At 35.5% G+C, this 21,016-nt stretch overlaps 1 protein-coding gene across 1 annotated transcript in view; it reads left to right on the top strand.

The window, feature by feature from the left end:
- The window catches only part of PLXND1 (plexin D1), a 201,885-nt gene that overhangs the window by 138,532 nt on the left and 42,337 nt on the right, over nucleotides 1-21,016 (top strand). Inside the window, exons 22-26 of the mRNA XM_058171611.1 lie at nucleotides 726-838; nucleotides 2,614-2,721; nucleotides 3,533-3,663; nucleotides 5,680-5,878; nucleotides 18,742-18,888. Coding sequence (XP_058027594.1) covers nucleotides 726-838; nucleotides 2,614-2,721; nucleotides 3,533-3,663; nucleotides 5,680-5,878; nucleotides 18,742-18,888 — 698 coding nt within the window. The remainder of the gene's footprint in view (nucleotides 1-725; nucleotides 839-2,613; nucleotides 2,722-3,532; nucleotides 3,664-5,679; nucleotides 5,879-18,741; nucleotides 18,889-21,016) is intronic.

The raw sequence follows: 21,016 nt of genomic DNA, 5'->3' as shown, positions 1-21,016 counted from the left end.
TGCCCCCCTAGAGTTGGACACAACTGGAAAATGGAAAACTTTACTTTTAGAGTAATCCAATAGCAAGATAGACAACAAAAAAATTAACAAATAAATAAATCATTTGAACTGCAGAAAGTTAGCTGATATAAAAAACAGATAACAATGACATTTAGACTTGTGAATGAAATCAGATTTTTGGAGAACTGCAAAATGCATTTTTCCTTGGAAAGTGTGAAACTGTATTATTTTGAGAGAAGAGAAACTGAAATTGTACATCCTCAAAATTTCTTTTCAGCTGGCTATGTTTGTGAACTTGAGTTTGGCTATTTTGAAAGGATAAGACACAGTCTAAATTGAAAAATGTGTTCATTGGCATTATAAATTGATAAACAATCAAAAGAATATTTATCTTTCTTGGGTGTTTTTCAGAACAAAGATACTAAAGCCATTGTTGGCTATCTTGTGTATGGCTTAAACTTTTGGTTACTTTGGGAAATTTATATTGTGTAGAATCCACTGATAAAAAGAGTTAAACAAGCATTGCATATTGTTGGCTGCAGAAATCTATAAAAACGTCTTAGCCCATTAATCTGCCTAGTTATAAAGGGATTTTGTTTGGGAGATAATTAACATGAAAAATTTGCTGCAGATTAAGTAGAATAATACACTGTTGGTATATTCAGAACAAGTTATACATTGAATGAAAGTGGCTTATTCTCTTCATTATGGTTTCCTTTGATCAGGTTTTGCTGAACTTCAGACAGATATGACAGATCTTACCAAGGAATTAAATCGCAGCCAAGGAATCCCATTTCTTGAATATAAATACTTCGTGACTCGCACTTTCTTTCCCAAAGTAAGACAAAGTAATTACTACTATTATTTATGTATAAGTCTTATATGCCACTTTATTTAGCTCACTCTGAGTAGCGTACAACTTGCAAATCTTTATTTTCAGATTATAAACAGGTTTTAAAAATCTAACCATACATTATAAATTGTCATTTTTGATGATTTTAAGCTCTATGTATTTATGCATATATGTGTCAGTTTTTGTCAAGCTGTCAGGGGTGTGACTGCTATAAATATGTATCATTCTGATACACAGCACGCACAAAAAGTATATTAATTTTTCACAAAGCAGACTTTTTACCACTTTTAGCTTTAGAAAATTACTAAAATGTATGGCAAGTATCTGATGAGCACTTCTTTAAAAATGGACATCTGTGAGAAACTGTAGGCTTATATCTTTTGGTGGGACTTATCTATTCCCCCTTTAAAGGGGGGGTTTAGCTCACGCTGGTAAAAGCCTGTTATTAAGAACACAGTAGCCTGCAATTACTGCAGGTTCGAGCCCGGCCCAAGGTTGACTCAGCCTTCCATCCTTTATAAGGTAGGTAAAATGAGGACCCAGATTGTTGGGGGGGCAATAAGTTGACTTTGTAAAAATATACAAATAGAATGAGACTATTGCCTTATACACTGTAAGCCGCCCTGAGTCTTCGGAGAAGGGCGGGGTATAAATGTAAAAAAAAACAACAAACAAACAAACAATAAAGACCAGTTGTTTCCCCTACATTTCTGGAAACTTTAATTTTAGAAACAGAATAAATGAAAGCAGATAAAATATAAGCAACTACATTCTATCCAAAGACATTCTGAATGCAAAACTCAAAAAGTTTTTTTTCCCTCCAGATCACTCAAACTTTAGGCAATTCTACAAGTGTAGGAGAATAAATCAGTTCTATTCTTTTAGTATTTTTTAAGGTACAATGGTGCAGATATCCCAAAGCCACTGTGTGTGGATTAGTCCTGAATAATTGTCTCTTTGCTGGGGAAGCCTGAATGTTGGACGATTGAGTTCATGATCTCAATATTGTGAAAGCTTTGTTTTTCCAAAACGTGCCTTGTCAAAAGTTGTTCTATTTGTTCATTCAGAAGTCTGCAGCTAGGGGTTTAAAGGTTCCATAAGGCACATAAAGTTATTGATAAATTTACCACCAGAGCCATGATGGCAGTTATAATGCAATTTTGCAGGCTAACGAGCCGAAGTGGCCCAGTGGTTAGAGTGCAATACTGCAGGCTACTTCAACTGACTGCTAGCTGCAGTTCAGCAGTTCAAATCTCAAGGTTGAATCAGCCTTCCATCCTTCCGAGGTGGGTAAAATGAGGACCCAGATTGTTGGGGGCAATAGGCCGACTCTGTAAACTGCTTAGAGAGGGATATAAAAGCACTATGAAGCAGTATTTAAGTCTAAGTGATATTGCTATTGCTATTGATAATTCTGCATACAGCCAGGAATTTGATCCTGGCCGGCTCAAGGTTGATTCAGCCTTCCATCCTTCAGAGGTCAGTAAAATGAGGACCCAGATTGTTGGGAGCATTAGGCTGACTCTGTAAACCACTTAGAGATTTCAATTAAAGATTAAAGCAGTATGAAGCGGCATATAAGTCCTAAGTGCTATTGCTATTTTTTTTCTAATGAGTTGTCTCATGTCATGGCATCTCCTTATAGCTGTCGAACAGTAATGCTCTATTAACGTACAATTTTGCAAAGACATGAAGAATTAAACTAAGTCTCTTTTTTTGCTAAATTGAAAATTCTTGCTTCCTCTGTTTATTTTTCCTAGTGTTCTTCTCTCTATGAGGAGCGATACATACTGCCTTCCCAGCACCTCAATTCCCAGATGGGGTCTCAAATCCAGGAAACTCACCCATTATTGTTGGGGGAATGGAAAGTATGTAATTCTTTGGTAAATCCAGCTTAACTATTATACCCACCATAGTACTGATCAGCTCATTTTATTATGAGTGCTTAAGAATATGATATATTTGGGATAGTGGAAAAGAAAAAAAACCCAGAGTAGCTAGTTTCTTCTCAAGGAAATAGAAGAAACTGGCGAAATCTCTTTATGACTTGTACAGAATTGGAACATTCTGTGTTTGTGTTTGTGAAAATACATGATATAGTGTAACAATAATTACTGTATATTCAGTCTTTGACTTATTCCTGAAGATATTAGTTAATATCAGTGATTTATTTGCATTCTTTACATCTGTGGTTCTTGTCCATAAAGTCCAAAGTAATTCATTTTAGCCAAAGAATTCAGTCTGATATAAGCCCACATGGTTACTACTTCCATTATTCTAAAAATAGTGCTTAGTGATTCAAGTTTAATTTTTAAAAAAGTGTGTGGATGCAATGCAAGGAATTCTATTGCTGCTTTCTTTTCTTTAAGGTAAAGCCAAATCATACAAATCATAATGAAATCTCTATTAGATTTACCTTTAAAAGGGTTCTGACTAAATTGGAGGAGCTTTGACATAATGGAGTTCAAGCATCTAGTTTAAAAATCAGATAATATACATATCTGATTAATTAGGCTCATAATAGGAAATTCAATATTAATTTCCTTTGTTTGGATACTAGGATGTCATGTCTTAATATTGGTTTCAGTGTGGTTATTGGCAGGTTTATTTTGTAGATTATGTGATGAAAGAAAAATATGAAGCATTCGGTTCTCATCCAAATTGCTAATTTTTCCTTAGATTCCTGAAAACTGTCGACCAAATATGGAAGAAGGAATTGCATTGTTCTCCACCTTACTTAACAACAAGCACTTTCTCATTGTGTTTGTCCATGCTCTTGAGCAGCAAAAGGATTTTGCTGTACGAGACAGGTATGACTCTTTGAAATCTTAAGCTAACATAAGATAACACAAATTTAATTCAAGGTGGCTATAGCTGTTATTCTAAAAAATTAAATGAGTCTATACTGGGCTTTTTTTCATTGAAAACGCTTTCTGAAAAATAGAATGTTTTTTCTATGTTTTTCTGTACTGTTGTTTTTTAAAACCTAGTATTTGTGCTTGTAGAAAAACATTTTATTTAATTATTTAATAAACTGGAGCATAGTTATGATCGTTACAAAACAAAAATCTTTGTAACTATATAGGTAATCCTCAATGCACAACCAGTTGTTTAGTGATTGTCCTGAGTTACAACAGTTTCAGAAAGGATACTTTACAGCCTTCTGGCCATCATAAAATGACACACACAGACAGGATAAATGACTGCATTTCAAGTGCTTGGCAAAAGATTTATATTTCAATTTGTTGCAATGTCCCATAATCATGTGACCACAATTTGCAGCCTTTTTTTTTTTGCTAATTTATGGCAAAAAAGACCTTGGGAGAATGGAATCAAACTTACAGCTGCGTGAGTCATTTAACAATCACCGTAAAAACATTTGTAAAATTGGGATGTAATTTTTAATTCCATTTTAAAGTCCATTTTGGTAATCTGCAGGGGAATTCATTCATCTTCAGTAAGAACTGAAGTAAAGTGTTAAAAAGCCCAAGCACTTCACAGACCAAATGTTTCGTTTAAAGTAGCCATCTTGTTTCATAGTAATTGACCTCCAAAATCTTGTTTTGAGTTTGAAATGTAAACATGACAGAGTTGTTTTCCTACCCAAGAGCATCTTTCTAATTAACTTCAAATCTTTCGTTAAATCTAATCACAAAGCCTTAGCATTTATAAACTTTTCAAAGGCAATTCTAAAATCACCCTTTTGCTGTAGATTGCAAAAAATGGCAAGAAAAAAAAGAAAAGAAAAGACGTACAAAGCTGGAAGCATGTAGTTTTCTTTCTTTTTAAACAAATTGGAGAGACCCTCAACCAGCAGATTTGTGGTTCCAAAGGATTTCAATCTTAAAGAAACAAAAAGTGATTTAAAAGATTAAGTTTGGTTGAACCCTGAGGCCATGAAAGGCTGATTTACAGCTTGATGGAACCCACAACTCCCAGGTGATCACAAGAGGCTGCAGAAATATCTATTTCTTCCAGTTACTCACAAAAATCAGCACCCCAGAGTATTTATGGGCAATCTCTAGTTCACTTGTTATTCCAGAGAGAACTTTGGCAGCCTATATCCCACATCAACCTTTTGGCCTTTTTACCCTAATGCCCTGCAATCTGTGAAATGGGAAAAAATGTGAGTGTTAGTTTGCCTTACCTCACTAACTTTTAAACACATACTTGGGGAGCAGCCTTGATAACAAGTTGAGCATATATGGCTTGCCAACTTTTGTTAGAAGAACCATTCAATGCTCACAACATCACAGATGCTCAGATTTTGAACCACATGGAAAATCGATAGTATAGAAAATTTCTTGTAGCTGCTCAAATTTAGAAATGGCTGAATGACAGATGGTAAGGTTATATTACCTTATACTAAAAAAATAGGGGGGGTTTCAAAAGGAGCTAAGTAGAAGGACCATTCCCTGAACCATTTCCATTTTTATTATTAATGTAGATCTGAACAAGTAGCCTGGACTCTCAAGGGCTGTATCTGCAATGAAATATATCTTTCTTTAGAAATCAAATGCTCCTGCTGTTCTTGTCTTGCTTTAAAAACATTGCCGTGCTGTAGCTCAACTTGCAGGTGTTAACCTTCTCTATTATTATCCCCCTTTTTTCTTGTAACGATTGGCATCCATTTCTGTCAAAGGATGGCATAATACAATGTGATTATGCACAGCTGTGATACATATGGCTTGAAACATCAACACTTTTGAGGAGCTTTGTGAAAGCAATTTGGAAGGTTACCATGGTTTTAATTTCTGTTCATGTTGATTGATGAATCACATGTGGTATTATCAGTCTCAGTTATTATTCATTAACTCTTTTTTCAGATGCAATCTGGCCTCCTTGCTTACTGTTGCATTGCATGGGAAACTGGAGTACTACACCAGCATCATGAAGGACCTCTTGGTAGATCTCATTGATGCTTCCGCTTCTAAAAACCCCAAGCTTATGCTGAGAAGGACAGAATCTGTGGTTGAGAAGATGCTGACCAACTGGATGTCCATCTGCATGTACAGCTTCCTCAGAGTAAGAGACTGGGAAGTGAAAACTTCCCTAATTGTGGCAGGCATCCTTATGGTTGAGTATATAAAAAACTGGCAATATATAGCTTTCCATTTTATGCACTTTAATACTGGTTGTCTAATAGATTGTTATCTAATATTCAGTGTTGTCAAAGCATGACAACTGACAAAACAGAAATATGACTTTCTTTTTTAAAAAAAAAATCATAGATCCTGGAGAAATTTTAACCCTGAAGTGATTAATTTAAATTTAGGACAGGCAACATTCCATCATATTATTATGATACTTCACATCACAAGAACAGATAGTGTACTAAATTAGTCTGATATGTCAACTTGTATCTACTGGAGGATTATCGTTTGGAAGTTCTGCATTGCATTTTAGTTGTCTTCCATTCAGGGATTGTTGTATTCATGCAGTTTTCTATTACTCCACACACACACACCCAAATAAGCTAGATTTGTCATTATTATAACCTTCCCAGCAACATCTTTGAACATGTAAGACTTTAGGGGTTGTGAGCTGCTTGGACCACCCAGAAAACTGAGGAACTATTAAATTGCTAAAAGTCAAAAAAAAACAAAAACTAATACATAAGCAGCTGTGGAATTTAAAAATACAATGTAAAGATTTCAACAAGCAATAACCCTTTCAACACTGCAGTGGAATTCATATGTTGCAATACATGAAACTTCACTTTTATCATTATAATGTAGTTAAAACAGTAATTTGCATACCAAGAAAAGGCCTTTCTAGTAGGCCAACTTAATATTTAGCAGATCTTTATTTATTTATTTATTATTTTATTTATCGTATTTATATACCGTCCTATCTCCCTAGGGACTCAGGGCGGTTCACAGGCAGATAAAAAAGTACAAATAAATACAGAATAAAATAACAATTAAAAAACTTATTCTACACAGCCAAATAATTAAAAAAGCAATATAAATAATAAAACCCATTAAAACCAATATAAATTTAAAATCTAGTCCAGTCCTGCGCAGATGAATAAATATGTTTTAAGCTCATGAAGGTTCGGAGATCCGGAAGTTGGCGAAGTCCTGGGGGGAGTTCGTTCCAGAGGGTGGGAGCCCCCACAGAGAAGGCCCTTCCCCTGGGTGTCGCCAAACGACACTGTCTAGCAGACGGCACCCTGAGGCACCCACGTCTTTAAGCTGCAAAGATTAGCTTTTCTACACAAAAAGATTTCTAATTGGTGATGCTATGGAATTTCCATATTCAGTTCTTTATTATTCAGATTTTGTTTCAGAATCACTCCATTTTTTTGTAAAAATAATTTAATTAGGACTATTCACATTGGCCACATTTCTCTTCAAGAAGCTTTGTCTGCTTTTAGAAAACTACTAATTGGTGTTTCCATAGCCATGCTAACCTAATAAATCCAAGTATAAGATGCAGCCATTTATGCAAATCTCAGTAATGGGCTCAATTTACAAAATAAATACAGAATAAAATAACAATTAAAAACTTATTCTACACAGCCAAATAATTAAAAAGCAATATAAATAATAAATAAATGCTTTTAGTGCAAAAGACCATTGTATGCTTAATATTAGCCATTCAATAAACTGGGAATGGGGGGAAAGTAAGAAACAAGTTGGATTTAAGAAAAAACTGGTGCTAATATCTAGTGATCTTGCATAAAGTCATTGTAAGAAAGCAGAAACCTCTCCTGAGAGAAAAGAACTCAGTTGGAATCTGATACCACCAAAGCTGACTGCCTAATATCTCCTGAAGGGGAATATAAAGCAACAGTATATAATTTTCTGGAAGGAAATCAAGTTTTATCCTATGGGATTTGAGTAGGATATCTTATAAAAGAAATTAATATCTGGAGCTTTCAGGTCTCTTTTTCTTTCAATTCCTTAATTCCAGTACAAGTGAAGAAAGAATTGTGCATTGACTAGCATTTTTAATACCATAGATCTTATTTTATGATCATATGAAGGCAGGAGACTTGTTTGGAAGAAGTATTCGAAGCACATAGAAATGATAAAAGATAAAAAGGTTGTAGTAGGAAACAATTAAAATCTAGTCCAGTCCTGCAGATGAATAATATGTTTTAAGCTCATGAAGGTTCGGAGATCCGGAAGTTGGCGAAGTCCTGGGGAGTTCGTTCCAGAGGGTGGGAGCCCCACAGAGAAGGCCCTTCCCTGGGTGTCGCCAACGACACTGTTCAGCAGACGGCACCCTGAGGCACCCACGTCTTTAAGCTGCAAAGATTAGCTTTTCTACACAAAAAGATTTCTAATTGGTGATGCTATGGAATTTCCATATTCAGTTCTTTATTATTCAGATTTTGTTTCAGAATCACTCCATTTTTTTGTAAAAATAATTTAATTAGGACTATTCACATTGGCCACATTTCTCTTCAAGAAGCTTTGTCTGCTTTTAGAAAACTACTAATTGGTGTTTCCATAGCCATGCTAACCTAATAAATCCAAGTATAAGATGCAGCCATTTATGCAAATCTCAGTAATGGGCTCAATTTACAAAATAAATACAGAATAAAATAACAATTAAAAACTTATTCTACACAGCCAAATAATTAAAAAGCAATATAAATAATAAAACCCATTAAAACCAATATAAATTTAAAATACAATGTAAAGATTTCAACAAGCAATAACCCTTTCAACACTGCAGTGGAATTCATATGTTGCAATACATGAAACTTCACTTTTATCATTATAATGTAGTTAAAACAGTAATTTGCATACCAAGAAAAGGCCTTTCTAGTAGGCCAACTTAATATTTAGCAGATCTTATTTATTTATTTATTTATTTATTATTTTATTATTCAGATTTTGTTTCAGAATCACTCCATTTTTTTGTAAAAATAATTTAATTAGGACTATTCACATTGGCCACATTTCTCTTCAAGAAGCTTTGTCTGCTTTTAGAAAACTACTAATTGGTGTTTCCATAGCCAGGCTAACCTAATAAATCCAAGTATAAGATGCAGCCATTTATGCAAATCTCAGTAATGGGCTCAATTTACAAATATTGTCTATATAATCTCAGCAGATACCAGCTTTCAAGAAATTCTTAAGTTTTAGTGTTCTTTGAAGGATTAAGCTTAGAGACTTTTTCAGAGGTAACTTAAATTTTAGCCATGCTCACCCTAATTGTTCACTGTCTTCATTCACTGAGGATTCCGCTATTTTTCTAATTCCTATAAAATTATTTCAGGAATCCTTCATTTGGTAAATACTCTACATGGGCTCCTTGAAGGGCATCCGGAGGCTGCAGTTAGTCCAGAATGCAGCTGTGATAGAGGGAGCCCCTCATGGCTCCCGAGTGACACCTATCCTGCAGGCTGCACTGGCTACTGTGGCCTTCCGGTGCGCTTCAAGGTGTTGGTGAGCGTCTTTAAAGCGCCCATGGCATAGGGCGGGTTACTTACGGGACCGCCTGCTGCTACCGAATACCTCTCACCGACCCGTGCGCTCTCACAGAGAGGGACTCCTCAGGGTGCCGTCGGCGCGACAGTGTCGTCTGGCGGCACCCAGGGGAAGGGCCTTCTCTGTGGGGGCTCCCGCCCTCTGGGACGAACTCCCCCCCGGACTTCGTCAACTTCCGGGCCTCCGAACCCTTCATGAGCTTAAAACTTACTTATTTATCTGCGCTGGACTGGGTTAGTTTTTTAAGTTATGGGTTTTTAATGGGTTTTATCTCTAAATTTTAATTGTGGCCAATTTAATAAGTTTTTTAATTGTATTTTAATTGTATTTATAGTGTATTGTGTATTTTTACTTGGCTGTGAACCGCCCTGAGTCCTTCGGGAGAAGGGCGGTATACAAATTTAAATAATAAATAAATAAATAAATAAATGCTTTTAGTGCAAAAGACCATTGTATGCTTAATATTAGCCATTCAATAAACTGGGAATGGGGGAAAAGTAAGAAACAAGTTGGGTTTAAGAAAAAACTGGTGCTAATATCTACTGATCTTGCATAAAGTCATTGTAAGAAAGCAGAAACCTCTCCTGAGAGAAAAGAACTCAGTTGGAATCTGATACCACCAAAGCTGACTGCCTAATATCTCCTGAAGGGGAATATAAAGCAACAGTATATAATTTTCTGGAAGGAAATCAAGTTTTATCCTATGGGATTTGAGTAGGATATCTTATAAAAGAAATTAATATCTGGAGCTTTCAGGCCTCTTTTTCTTTCAATTCCTTAATTCCAGTACAAGTGAAGAAAGAATTGTGCATTGACTAGCATTTTTAATACCATAGATCTTATTTTATGATCATATGAAGGCAGGAGACTTGTTTGGAAGAAGTATTCGAAGCACATAGAAATGATAAAAGATAAAAAGGTTGTAGTAGGAAACAATTTAAAATCCTAACCATTAATCTAAAACATGAAGTATATTTGTGCATCCTGCCCCCCCCTTTTTTAAATCTGAGATTATCCTAGCTATAAGAAAGAAAGAAAAAGACAGATTTTTACACAAACATTGATTCTTTATGTAAGGTGTGATAATATAGTAATTTTTTGTATTTTGCAGAGTAATTGGCTCAATCTGAAATAGCCTGCCAGTAAACTAGACAGTTTGAAAGAGCATTGATTTTGATAAGGATGAGACAGTGCTATCTTTCTGTCTGCTGTTCTTGTTATGCTAAAACTCAGTGTACATACTGTATCTACCTTAATTAGCAACCATTTGCAGTTACAACAGTGGTGAAAAAAGTAATTTTACAGCATACTTCCCACCCCTCTTAGCATATAGATTGAATAATTGAGGAGAGAGTATTATCCTTGACCACAGTGCTGATCTAACTTCAACTTGTAATATTAGAAGTTTTTGTAAGTATGGAATATTTCCTAAAATATCTTGGATGTTGACATCTGTACAGTATTGAATTTCATATACTCTTCCATCTTTTTTGAATCAGAAACGATCTGTCCACTAACATCACGTAGCACACTAAATTGAGATTGGAAACTCCATCCGAGTTCAGAAATCTTTGGAAGACTTTCTTGATAGTTCTGTATCTGTTTCCATTCTCACAATCTTTATAGATGTCATAATGCTGATTCTTGTTTCTTCTAACAGCCTCTAGAATTCTTTATTATGTTCTTTCATGAGATTGTTGTCTTTCTTGGCTTTGGCTTATCTTCTTGGCACTTTCCACCATGCCTTCAGTCATCCAGTTACTTTCTTCTGTTGTTGTTTTTTAAATCTTTGACAGTGTCTTTTCACATTTATCCTTAACAACTGATTTGTTTTCATTCCACAATTCCTATGGTTCCCTATCAGTGAAACACCAAACTGATTACTGATGTTTTCCTTGAAAATGGTACGTATATGTTCAAAATCATATCATGAAAACATGGCTGGCTTTGTTCTTCCACTTTTGTTTAACTTGGAAACTACACGTGAGCAATTTGCGCTCTGTTTGACAGTAAGACTCAGGCTACATCTTTGCTATTATCACTGAACTCTGTGTCTGCATTAATAGTATACTCTATTTGATTTCTCTGTACTTCATCTGATGTTGTTAAAGTATATAAACATTGATTTAGTTATTTAATGTTGGGTTAGCAACAGCGGTGGGATTCAAGTAATTTAACAACCGGTTCTCTGCCCTAATGATTTCTTCCAACAACCAGTTTACCAAACTGCTCAGAAAGTTAACAACCGGTTCTCCCGAAGTGGTGCAAACTGGCTGAATCCCACCACTGGTTAGCAATGAAGAAATCACTGATTGGCAGAAATTATTGCCCTAGTTCATTTTGATTTTCTTGGTGATACAGCCCAACTATATTTTCTTCCTTAATGTTTCTAATTTTGGCATGCCAATCATGAACCTCAAGCAAGTAATCTTGCTAGCATGTTCTGTTTATTTCAAATTGAATGTGGCTATAAAACTCATCACTTCCTCTTCTTCTTCATCAGTAGTTAAAACATAAACTTGTCATCTTAAAGAGATGTTCATGAAGAATGATTTATATTATTTGATCGCTGACTACATTGTGGACAAGCACTGTTCTTGCTGTATGAAAGCATTGCCATTCCTTTTTTTTTTTTTCATATCCAGAGTATGATCTTTTGTATAATTCCAGTCCACTTCAATCTGTGGTCATGTAAAATATCAGTGCATAAGTAATTAATTTCTTCTTTCACTATGTTGTGTTTTTCCATGTTCTTAAGTTCCATGTTTCACGGTAATCTTACAAATTTGAATTTTCTTTTCCTGCATGGCAACATCAGTTTCAATCTGGTCACGTCATAAATATTATTAGTACTCCAAAGGATCCTCAGGTCTTCTTTAAAAAGTCACTTCTTTAGTGAATGCAGTCCAACCCGAGGGGCCGATTATGCAGCACTACACTGTCAGTCACATTATGTTGTATGTTCATGTGGCTTTCTTAGTACAATACAGGCGTGATTTACCATTGCCTTCTCCCCTGCAGTATGAAATTATTGCCTTTATCAATACCATTAAAGGAATAATCCATTTCCAGCATCTTTCTATAGCCCTGCTACCAAAATATAAATGCTTGCTTGCTTGCTTTAACCAAGGCAACTGACACAACCTTCACTCCTTGAGTGACTCCTTGGGAGTGTATGCTTTTTCTGATTTAGCAAGTAAAAGTAGGAATGCTAGTAGAAAAGGAAATTCAGCAATGAATTGCTGTCCTTCACTTGTCTCTATTAAACCTGCAGGGATGGCACTGCTAAAGAGATTTATTTCTGAGGCAGCATCAAGACTGGCCGTTTGAATGGAACAAATTATGCCACCGTATTTTGGCTACCTTACAAACTGGAGCAGAGCGCAGTAAGGTGGCTGTCTTGATAAGCCTCTGTTTTAATTGAATACAATCTGTAGATTTTGAACCTACTTGTAAGAACTGAAATAAGTGTCTTTTTAATCCTCCTAGATGAGATACCAGGGATTATCCTATGCACAGAAAGAATAATTTTAAAATGGTGTTTGAAGCATCACAAATCTGTTTCTTTTTCAGACTTGGGAATAGTTGTAAATCATCCGGCTATTTGCTGTGTAGGAAACATTATAAAGCAGTGACATTTCTTATTGCTTTGGAACTAGTAAGTGAAGTCAAGCACAACTGAAAACAAAATTGCAAACCTCTGAGAAAGAGTACTGCCTTGCATTTAGTTTAGGAGAGACTTCTGGATATATCCAAAAGTTGTTTCTCCTAAGCTGGAGATGAATGTTGGAGGAGGACCATAAATTATTAGGACCATCAGAATATTTTAGATAAATACATTTATAAATATTTTTTCCGATTTTCTTATTAAAGTTGTCTTTTGCCAAAGCTGCTTTTTCAAGAGGCAACCTGGACTTTCTGGTTTTTCTTTGAAAACATTTTGCTTCTCATCCAAGCCGCTTCTTCAGCTCTGACTTTTACCACTTTTTCACAATATTTTTAACTATCCAATTCCAATAGTCTGTGATTCTCAACTGCCAGCATTTATCGATACGGCTCTCATTGATCTTTGTAAATCCTTCCATTTTAGTTCTCACTCTAATCTAATTGTAGCAGCAGATTTTTCTTCAAAAATCATTATCTTTTGGGATTTTTGGGTAGTAGAACAGCAAGCGTGCAGGGATTCATTCTGCTACCAGTATTGAATATCAATTGTGAGTGGTAGTATTTTCTTAAAAAATATTCTGCTGTAAGGAAAAATGACTTTTCAAATTTTATAGTGAGCCTAATTTTTAAAAAACCCTGCTTTTATTTTAGCAGGACCTTTTATCCAATATCTGAAAGAAAGGTTTTGTCCTCTGTTCTAGGGTTGATATTTAGTTGTAGCTATCCAGATTGTCTGTGTACCTATTCCAATCGCTGGATCCCTACAGTTTCTAGCTGAGCGAAGAATTCAGTATAACAAGCAAAATTTATCTTCTGTTGAGCTGCTAAGGAAAGATGGTAATGTTCCGGCATAAACAATCACAGTAACCAACATTATATCTTGCTGTAAAACTGTAAAACTTGGTCTGTCTTCAAGTACTTTACCCATTTCCAGTCTTCACTCCTTAATATATGACATAGCAAACTAGAAAGCTTCCTTTCTTGATGAAATTAGACAATTCAGCATATTGATTGATGGTATGTGCCTAAGAGATTCATCAGTTATTTGCTTTCCATCATCTGTTTCCAAAACTCTTTCATGAAGAGGGCAGTGTTAATGAATAAAAATTCAAAATAGACTTTCCAAAAATCAATTTTGTTTTATGGAACTATAACTCCACAGTGTTTTCATTACGTTGTTTAGTGGCTCATTTATATATGGTGACCGTAATGAGATTTTTATTCAATCTGTTGATGATACCATAACTTCTAATTCTACCCACACTTTTAATTTCCAAAGACCCATTTGGCAGATTTCTAGAATCACATAAAATAAATCATAACCTTTTGTAATTGTTGAAGGCTTGTTCCTCTTTCCAGTAGGGAAATGATTTTTTTAAAAATTATGAGTATCATCTTAATTTGTTCACACACACACACACACACGTCAAATATCTTCAAAATGTATCTCATTTGTTTCTGTGAAATATATCCACTCATGCAAGTTGTTTTTGTACAGATATTAACTAACTCTCTTGTAACATTAATCCATGAGACATATATGATGTTAGATCTGTTTTTAGTTTTTCCAATTATCCCCATTAATCACAACATCTATTTAAAACAGCTGCTGCAAAAGGTTCTTAACAATTGTGTGGGGGAAAAAATTCCTGCTGGTTACATTTTTCCTCATAAGTTAGCATTACATGATGTACACATTTGTTTTACATTAATGTCCTCCCAAACAATCCATCCATTTGTGTTCCACAACAGAAAATTGAAGCATGATCTTTTTAATAATGCAAACTTTCAAAATAGTCAATTGTAGTTATCCATCATGTAAGCAAAAGGCAACTGCAATGGCAAACCTATATTTCAATTTGTATGTTTATGTAAGATTCTGCCTATCTTCTTTGTTACTCCAATCAAGCTGTTCAACATTTAATAAGAAAATCTGTTTTGTTCTTAGTGCAGAGTAAATTGACTAGGCTAGCCTCAGTCCTTCATTGTCTGCTGATTTGATCAATCTGCAAGATTTCATTTGATTCATCAGACTTAATCAAAGTTATGGGTACTAACAGTGTGAATGTGTATATGTGTGAACAGCATGAATACATAGCTAGATCAATCTCATATATTTTATTTTATTTTTTATTTTTATTATTCGAATTTATATACCGCCCTATCTCCCAAAGGACTCAGGGCGGTTCACAGGCATATAAAACATCAATATCAATATACAAATTAAAATAATCCTTAAAAAACTTATTCTAGCGCCCGAATTATTAAAAATAGAAATATAAATATCAAATATAAAATATTAAAATCAATTTAAAACCCCTCTAAATTTAAAAATCTAAGCCAGTCCTGCACAGATGAATAAATGTGTCTTAAGCTCGCGACGGAAGGTTCGAAGGTCAGGAAGTTGACGGAGTCCTGGGGGGAGTTCGTTCCAGAGGGTGGGAGCCCCCACAGAGAAGGCCCTTCCCCTGGGCATCGCCAAACGACACTTTGGACATTTAAGAGTAAATTTATAATACCATTTCAGAATCTTTTTAACATTTCTAACATTTATAAAAAGATGAAGTTGTAAGGATCTTATTCTGTATTTAAGTATGAAAGAAATTGTGATGTTTCTCCAAGAGGCCTAGATTTACCATAGTCAGTGTACAGGTAGTCCTTACATATAGGCTGCCTTGCTTTGCAACTGCTTGAAGTTTTTAGAATAAAACATAATAGATTTTGTTTGTTTGCATCCAAAGCATTTTATAGCTCATTTTAACATAGTTCCATAACCTTGAGTTTAGATGGGATACAAACTTTTCTAACATTATGTTGATGATATACATATACTAAACCATGAAAACCTTGCTTTCTAGAATTAATACAATACATTGTGTTTGTACAACATGCTGTGCTTGAACCAGTTACTTCATAGCATAGCATAAAGTTGTCTTAGTATAAGAATAACATATAAATTTGCCTGATATTCTATTTTATGTTTTTTAAGTGGCCTTTTAAGTTGAGGCATATAGAGAAGCAGCTTGAAAATATCATATAAGGAATATTTGAAAGAAAGATGCCAATTTGCTATTTTTATTCATGCATGTTATTTTTATGTTCAGGGTTACTTTTAAAGAACCATATTACAGTCACCAGTCAAAATGTCTAATTAAGAAAACAAAAACAATTGATTTTTTTTTCCTTTTAAGGAAACCTATTAATCATTTTCTCACACAATAAAAAGCCAAGTCATTTCCAAACCTATTTCCCACAATAATTTTGTAAAACATTTGAAGCATTGCTATTTCATCAGCAATTGTTTTCTGTGCATTTCCTTTTTCCATTGTTAAATGTGTTTCTCAGCCCAAATAACACCCCCCCCCAAAAAATAATGTAATGACTACATTACATTGCCATTAAACCTGTTGCAAAATACTGCAGCAGTAGCTGGCTATTTTTTTTTTTTGCAGGAATATCTTTCAAAACAAAGTAGAAAAAACGCATGCACTCTGTTTAATCAGATGCAGTATATGTGATGCCATGGCAATAAATACCAGTTCTGTCAGTGCGGCCTTCTCATAAAGCACATTCACTAGCTTTGGAAGCAGCGGTATGATTGACACGTATTTTGTCTCTGAGACTTTAATAGATTTTGTGCGGAGGTTTAGCCTTGTTTGTTGGAGGACAGGGTGTTGATGTATTGGAGAAGGAACTTAAATCTGAATCTACTGTAGATCCAGAATGCATAACTGACCTTGATTTTTCAGAGGCTGGGTTTGAATTTAGTGTATAACTACTCACTAGGCCACTGTAGCTTCATAGCAAAATCAGCTTTCTCAGCAAGCATTCTGGAAACTTTATTCTCTCCAACTTTGTAAGTGAAGCTAAAGTAATAGTACTAAAAACACGAACCTCGGAGGGTGTTCCTGGACTGTTTGGAGAGTTCCTACTGCTACCCCTCAGAATAGATTATCCAACTATTCCAACTTTTCCTTCTGAAAGGAACAGAACAGTGGATAAAAGGAGGTAAGTGTTGGGGGTGGAAAAAACTCCCCATAAAATGAGAATGATTTAATGTCATAAACTGACCCATAATACCACTTTATTCTCATTTTATCAGAAGAGATTATGCTGATGAAAAATTAAATCTTGGCACTACAAAACAGATGGAATACATGCATGAGCAGCCGTGTTTATATTGTCCGAGACCAACTGAGTGAAAGCTAGTAATAACCTTGTTCCAGTAGTGATGTGTAATATTAGTACCCATCAAGTGGAGGAATTTGAATGAACAGATGTCAACCACGTGGAGTTCTAAAACACTTTTATAATAGCTGTACTAGAACAGTTAAATATTCAGAAGGGAGAGATGAAGTTGTATCACAAAATTAAATACACCCTTTAATGAATGAAACAAATACTACTATTAACTAATGACATTAAGAGGGCTTTCTGAAGTTGACATGAATTTAATCAGAAAAATTCCCTTTGCATTCTTTAAAAATCTAATACAGAAAATGTTAATAAAGTTACTGCTATCCAACTTGAATGTTGCCATATAAAGCAAGTACTGAATTGAAAGTTTGTGGAAATTTCATTTTTAAAAGTTAGTTAATTAGTTGGTTGGTTGGTTGGTTGGTTAGTTAATATAGCCACCCCACTCAAACCAGTGACTCTGAGCAGCAAACAATAATAAAAACAGTTAAAACAATTAAAACACAATACATAAAAGAAATGAAATACCATTAGCAGCCAAAAGATATTATACTCCATTGATGTCAACATAACCAGGAAATAGGGCCTTTCACATACTCAGGGCCCTGGGTCCTGGTACATAGCCATGTCTTCAAGGCCTTTCAAAAGGCCAACAGAGTAAGGTTCAATCTAATCTCTGGAGGGAGAATGTTCGATAGAGAAGGTGCATCTCCTGGTCCCTACAATTCTTGGCTGATGGAATCCAGAATGTATCAATCCTGGTGGGCCAGATTGGATGGGTAAAACAAATGGGAGAAGATGGTCGCTCAGATAACTCGGTCCCAAGCCATGAAGGGCTTTAAAACTGACAAGCAGTTAACTTGCATCTGGAAACACGCTGGCAAATAATGATGGCTCCAAAGCAATGATATTAATGTGTCATGTAGCTGACACTGTTTAGAATCTGTGCAGCTACATTCTGTCCTTGCTGAAGCTTCTATATGTGTCTCAAGGACAGCCCTATGTAGATTATGTTGCCCTACTCCAAATGGGAGGTTACAAGGGCATGAGAGATAATAAACAAAGCTTCCTGATCCAGGTATGGGTGCAACTGGTACACCCAAAGGGTGCAAATATCCTCATGGCTACCACCTGCTCCAGCAGGAGCTGTGAATCCAAGAAGACCCCAAATTGCACAGCAGGTTCATCTGAGACAGTGACACCTTATCCAGGAAGCATCCAAAGCCACAGTCTTGCTTGGGTTGAGGTTAAACCCATAGTGCCCCATCCAGGCTCCTCAGCCTCCAGGCATTGTAGTTGCACAGGATATTGAACAGAGCTAAATTGTATAGTTGTTCCTGTACTATAATTTTTCAGCCTGAATTCTTTCATGTTGGTTCTTAAACTTTCCCATAAGTGAATTATTATTATGTTTTGCTTTTATAGGGTGATAAGTAGCTCTTTTGGGCTACTTTGTAATACATTAGTATTACAACTAGAGGTGTGAATTACCCTTTGCATATATGGGCAATGTTATTTTTAAAAAGTCCATTGTTAGTTTATACTCAGAAAATCATAGCTTGTTATTTCATCTAATAGGAAACCGTTGGGGAGCCCTTTTTCCTGCTGTTGTGTGCAATTAAACAACAGATCAATAAAGGATCTATTGATGCCATCACTGGAAAAGCAAGATACACACTTAATGAAGAATGGTTATTGAGAGAGAACATTGAAGCAAAGCCAAGGGTAAGAATCTCCTTTTTTTTTTTTGTAATAAAAATGTGTTTTGCTACTTTCACAGGTGCCTATAAGGCTTTTATAACCAGGACACCTTAAGGTTTGAAAGCATGTTTGATGGATCCCTCTTCCTGAGTATGTACCTCTGTTCTTAAATTCAAAAATGCATCCTGTTCCTAAGCAACCACCACTAAGGTTACTTATTCCCTTGATAGACAAAGTGGCTGAAACTGTGACCAGAGACAAAAGGGACAGCAGGGATCAAATCATGATTTTTCTGAGAGTTCATTCAGTTAGCAAGGTCCCCTGAGATTAGAAAACTTCTTCCCAAACTAAATTAGTTTTTTTTTCCCACTTACAACTCTGGGGTTGTTGTTTTTCTCAAAAAAATAAGTCATTATTTTTTTTAGTAACAGCAGCCCCAATGACATGCCAATTCACCTTGAATTGGGGGACAATACTGACAAATACAGAAGTATTTGGGAGGGGAGCGTTTTCCAACTTCAGTGTATGTCAATTGTTCCACTCAGTCATCTAGCAAAGAAAGACTCCGGGCCCATTTTTTTTAATCACGAGTGTACTTTACTAAAGCTTAAGTGGTTGCCATAGTGAAGCTTGGATCTGGCGTTTTCGCATGCAAAATGGTACAATGAGCTTTTCCTTTTCCCCAGCCATCCCCCTATGTCCAATTGGGTGGTTGTATATTGTTTGGTAATGGACCCTCAGTTCTCGGCTTTTCCAGCTCTGCATTCCGATGAGTGACCTTGGGCTGCCTGGTGTTTCTGACGCCTCTGGCTGACATGGCTTGGTTTCCATCCCCCCCTCACAATTCCTCCATACATTCTACCCCCTCCACCCCTACCCATCCACTCCCGTTGCTACTGTCAGGCTGTCAGCTTGTGATGATTGGCTAGCAGAATGGCAGCCATGACAGTGTATTAGAAAATATAGATCTTGAAAATTGATCATGTCTAGTGAGATAACTAGCCAAACTCAAAATCATTGAGGTTGACAAGACAGGATGTACCTGAAGTACAGTTTTCTTAGGAATTATGTAGATTAGATGCTTCTTGTCCAAACTTTGCTACCTATTCTGTATATCAAATGATAGCAATTGTGCAAACATATATGAGATATGCAATTCTTAAAATGTCAGTGTTGCTAAGACCTGAAAGACAGAATATATATCGAATCATCAATTCATAGCTGATTGTAACTTACAGTTGTAAGTTATTCAAGGTTATGATGTTTTTAATACCAACATTGCAGAAATTGTACTTAAAAATTATGCTGTTTTAGAATTTTACTGAAAAATTATGCTGATTGTAAGTTGCTTTGTGTTAGGCAGAGGAATGTGTTAAATTCAGCCTGTTAGTAAATGCAGCAGTCAAATCTTTGCAAAATGAAAATTAAACTCTGCATTCAACTGCAGTTGTGTAAATCAAGAAGAGGTGTCCCAGAATCAGTGGGCTCACTCAGAAGCTACAATGGTGTAAATGAGAACAGCTTTGGGGCAGTGAACCCTTTGCCTTATTGCCTTATGCTTGTTCCTAACTGAACTATAATTTACAGTGCAGAATTGAAGGGCAGCTTTGTCTTTCATGAATAACCCCATAGGAATAAATTGGGGAAATGTAATTGAGTCTTTATTAGTGACTGAAATAAAAAAAAATGAATCTACAGTTCTGTTCAAAGATATCATTAATAGCACATAAACAGTCCATAATTGATTCTTTTTTGAAAATGCATATATAAAAAAATATTGCCATGATACAAGCAGAACTGTCTACAACTTGCAATATCTATGACAGTATATTGAGTAGTTGAGGTCAGGAACAGTGGTACAAACCCAACTTGCTGTCCTAACAATAATTACAATTCATTAAACTTTTATACTTCCCATCTCTTAACAGCTCTGGGTTATAAAACTTTCAGATATGTAGGACTGATTGTATGCAGTACAAAAAACATCATACAGGTATACCCTGCCTTACAACAGTTCATTTAGTGACCATTCGAAGTTACAATAGTGACTTCTCACTGCTTTTCACACTTATGACTGAGTGTTGCAGCATTCCAATGGTCATGTGATTAAAATTCCGTTGCTTGGCAACTGGTCAATATTTATGATGGTTGC

The sequence above is a fragment of the Ahaetulla prasina genome, chromosome 2, assembly GCF_028640845.1.
Source record: "Ahaetulla prasina isolate Xishuangbanna chromosome 2, ASM2864084v1, whole genome shotgun sequence".
In the NCBI taxonomy this organism is placed as follows: Eukaryota; Metazoa; Chordata; class Lepidosauria; order Squamata; family Colubridae; genus Ahaetulla; species Ahaetulla prasina.
This window is presented reverse-complemented; position numbering and strand designations above follow the sequence as displayed.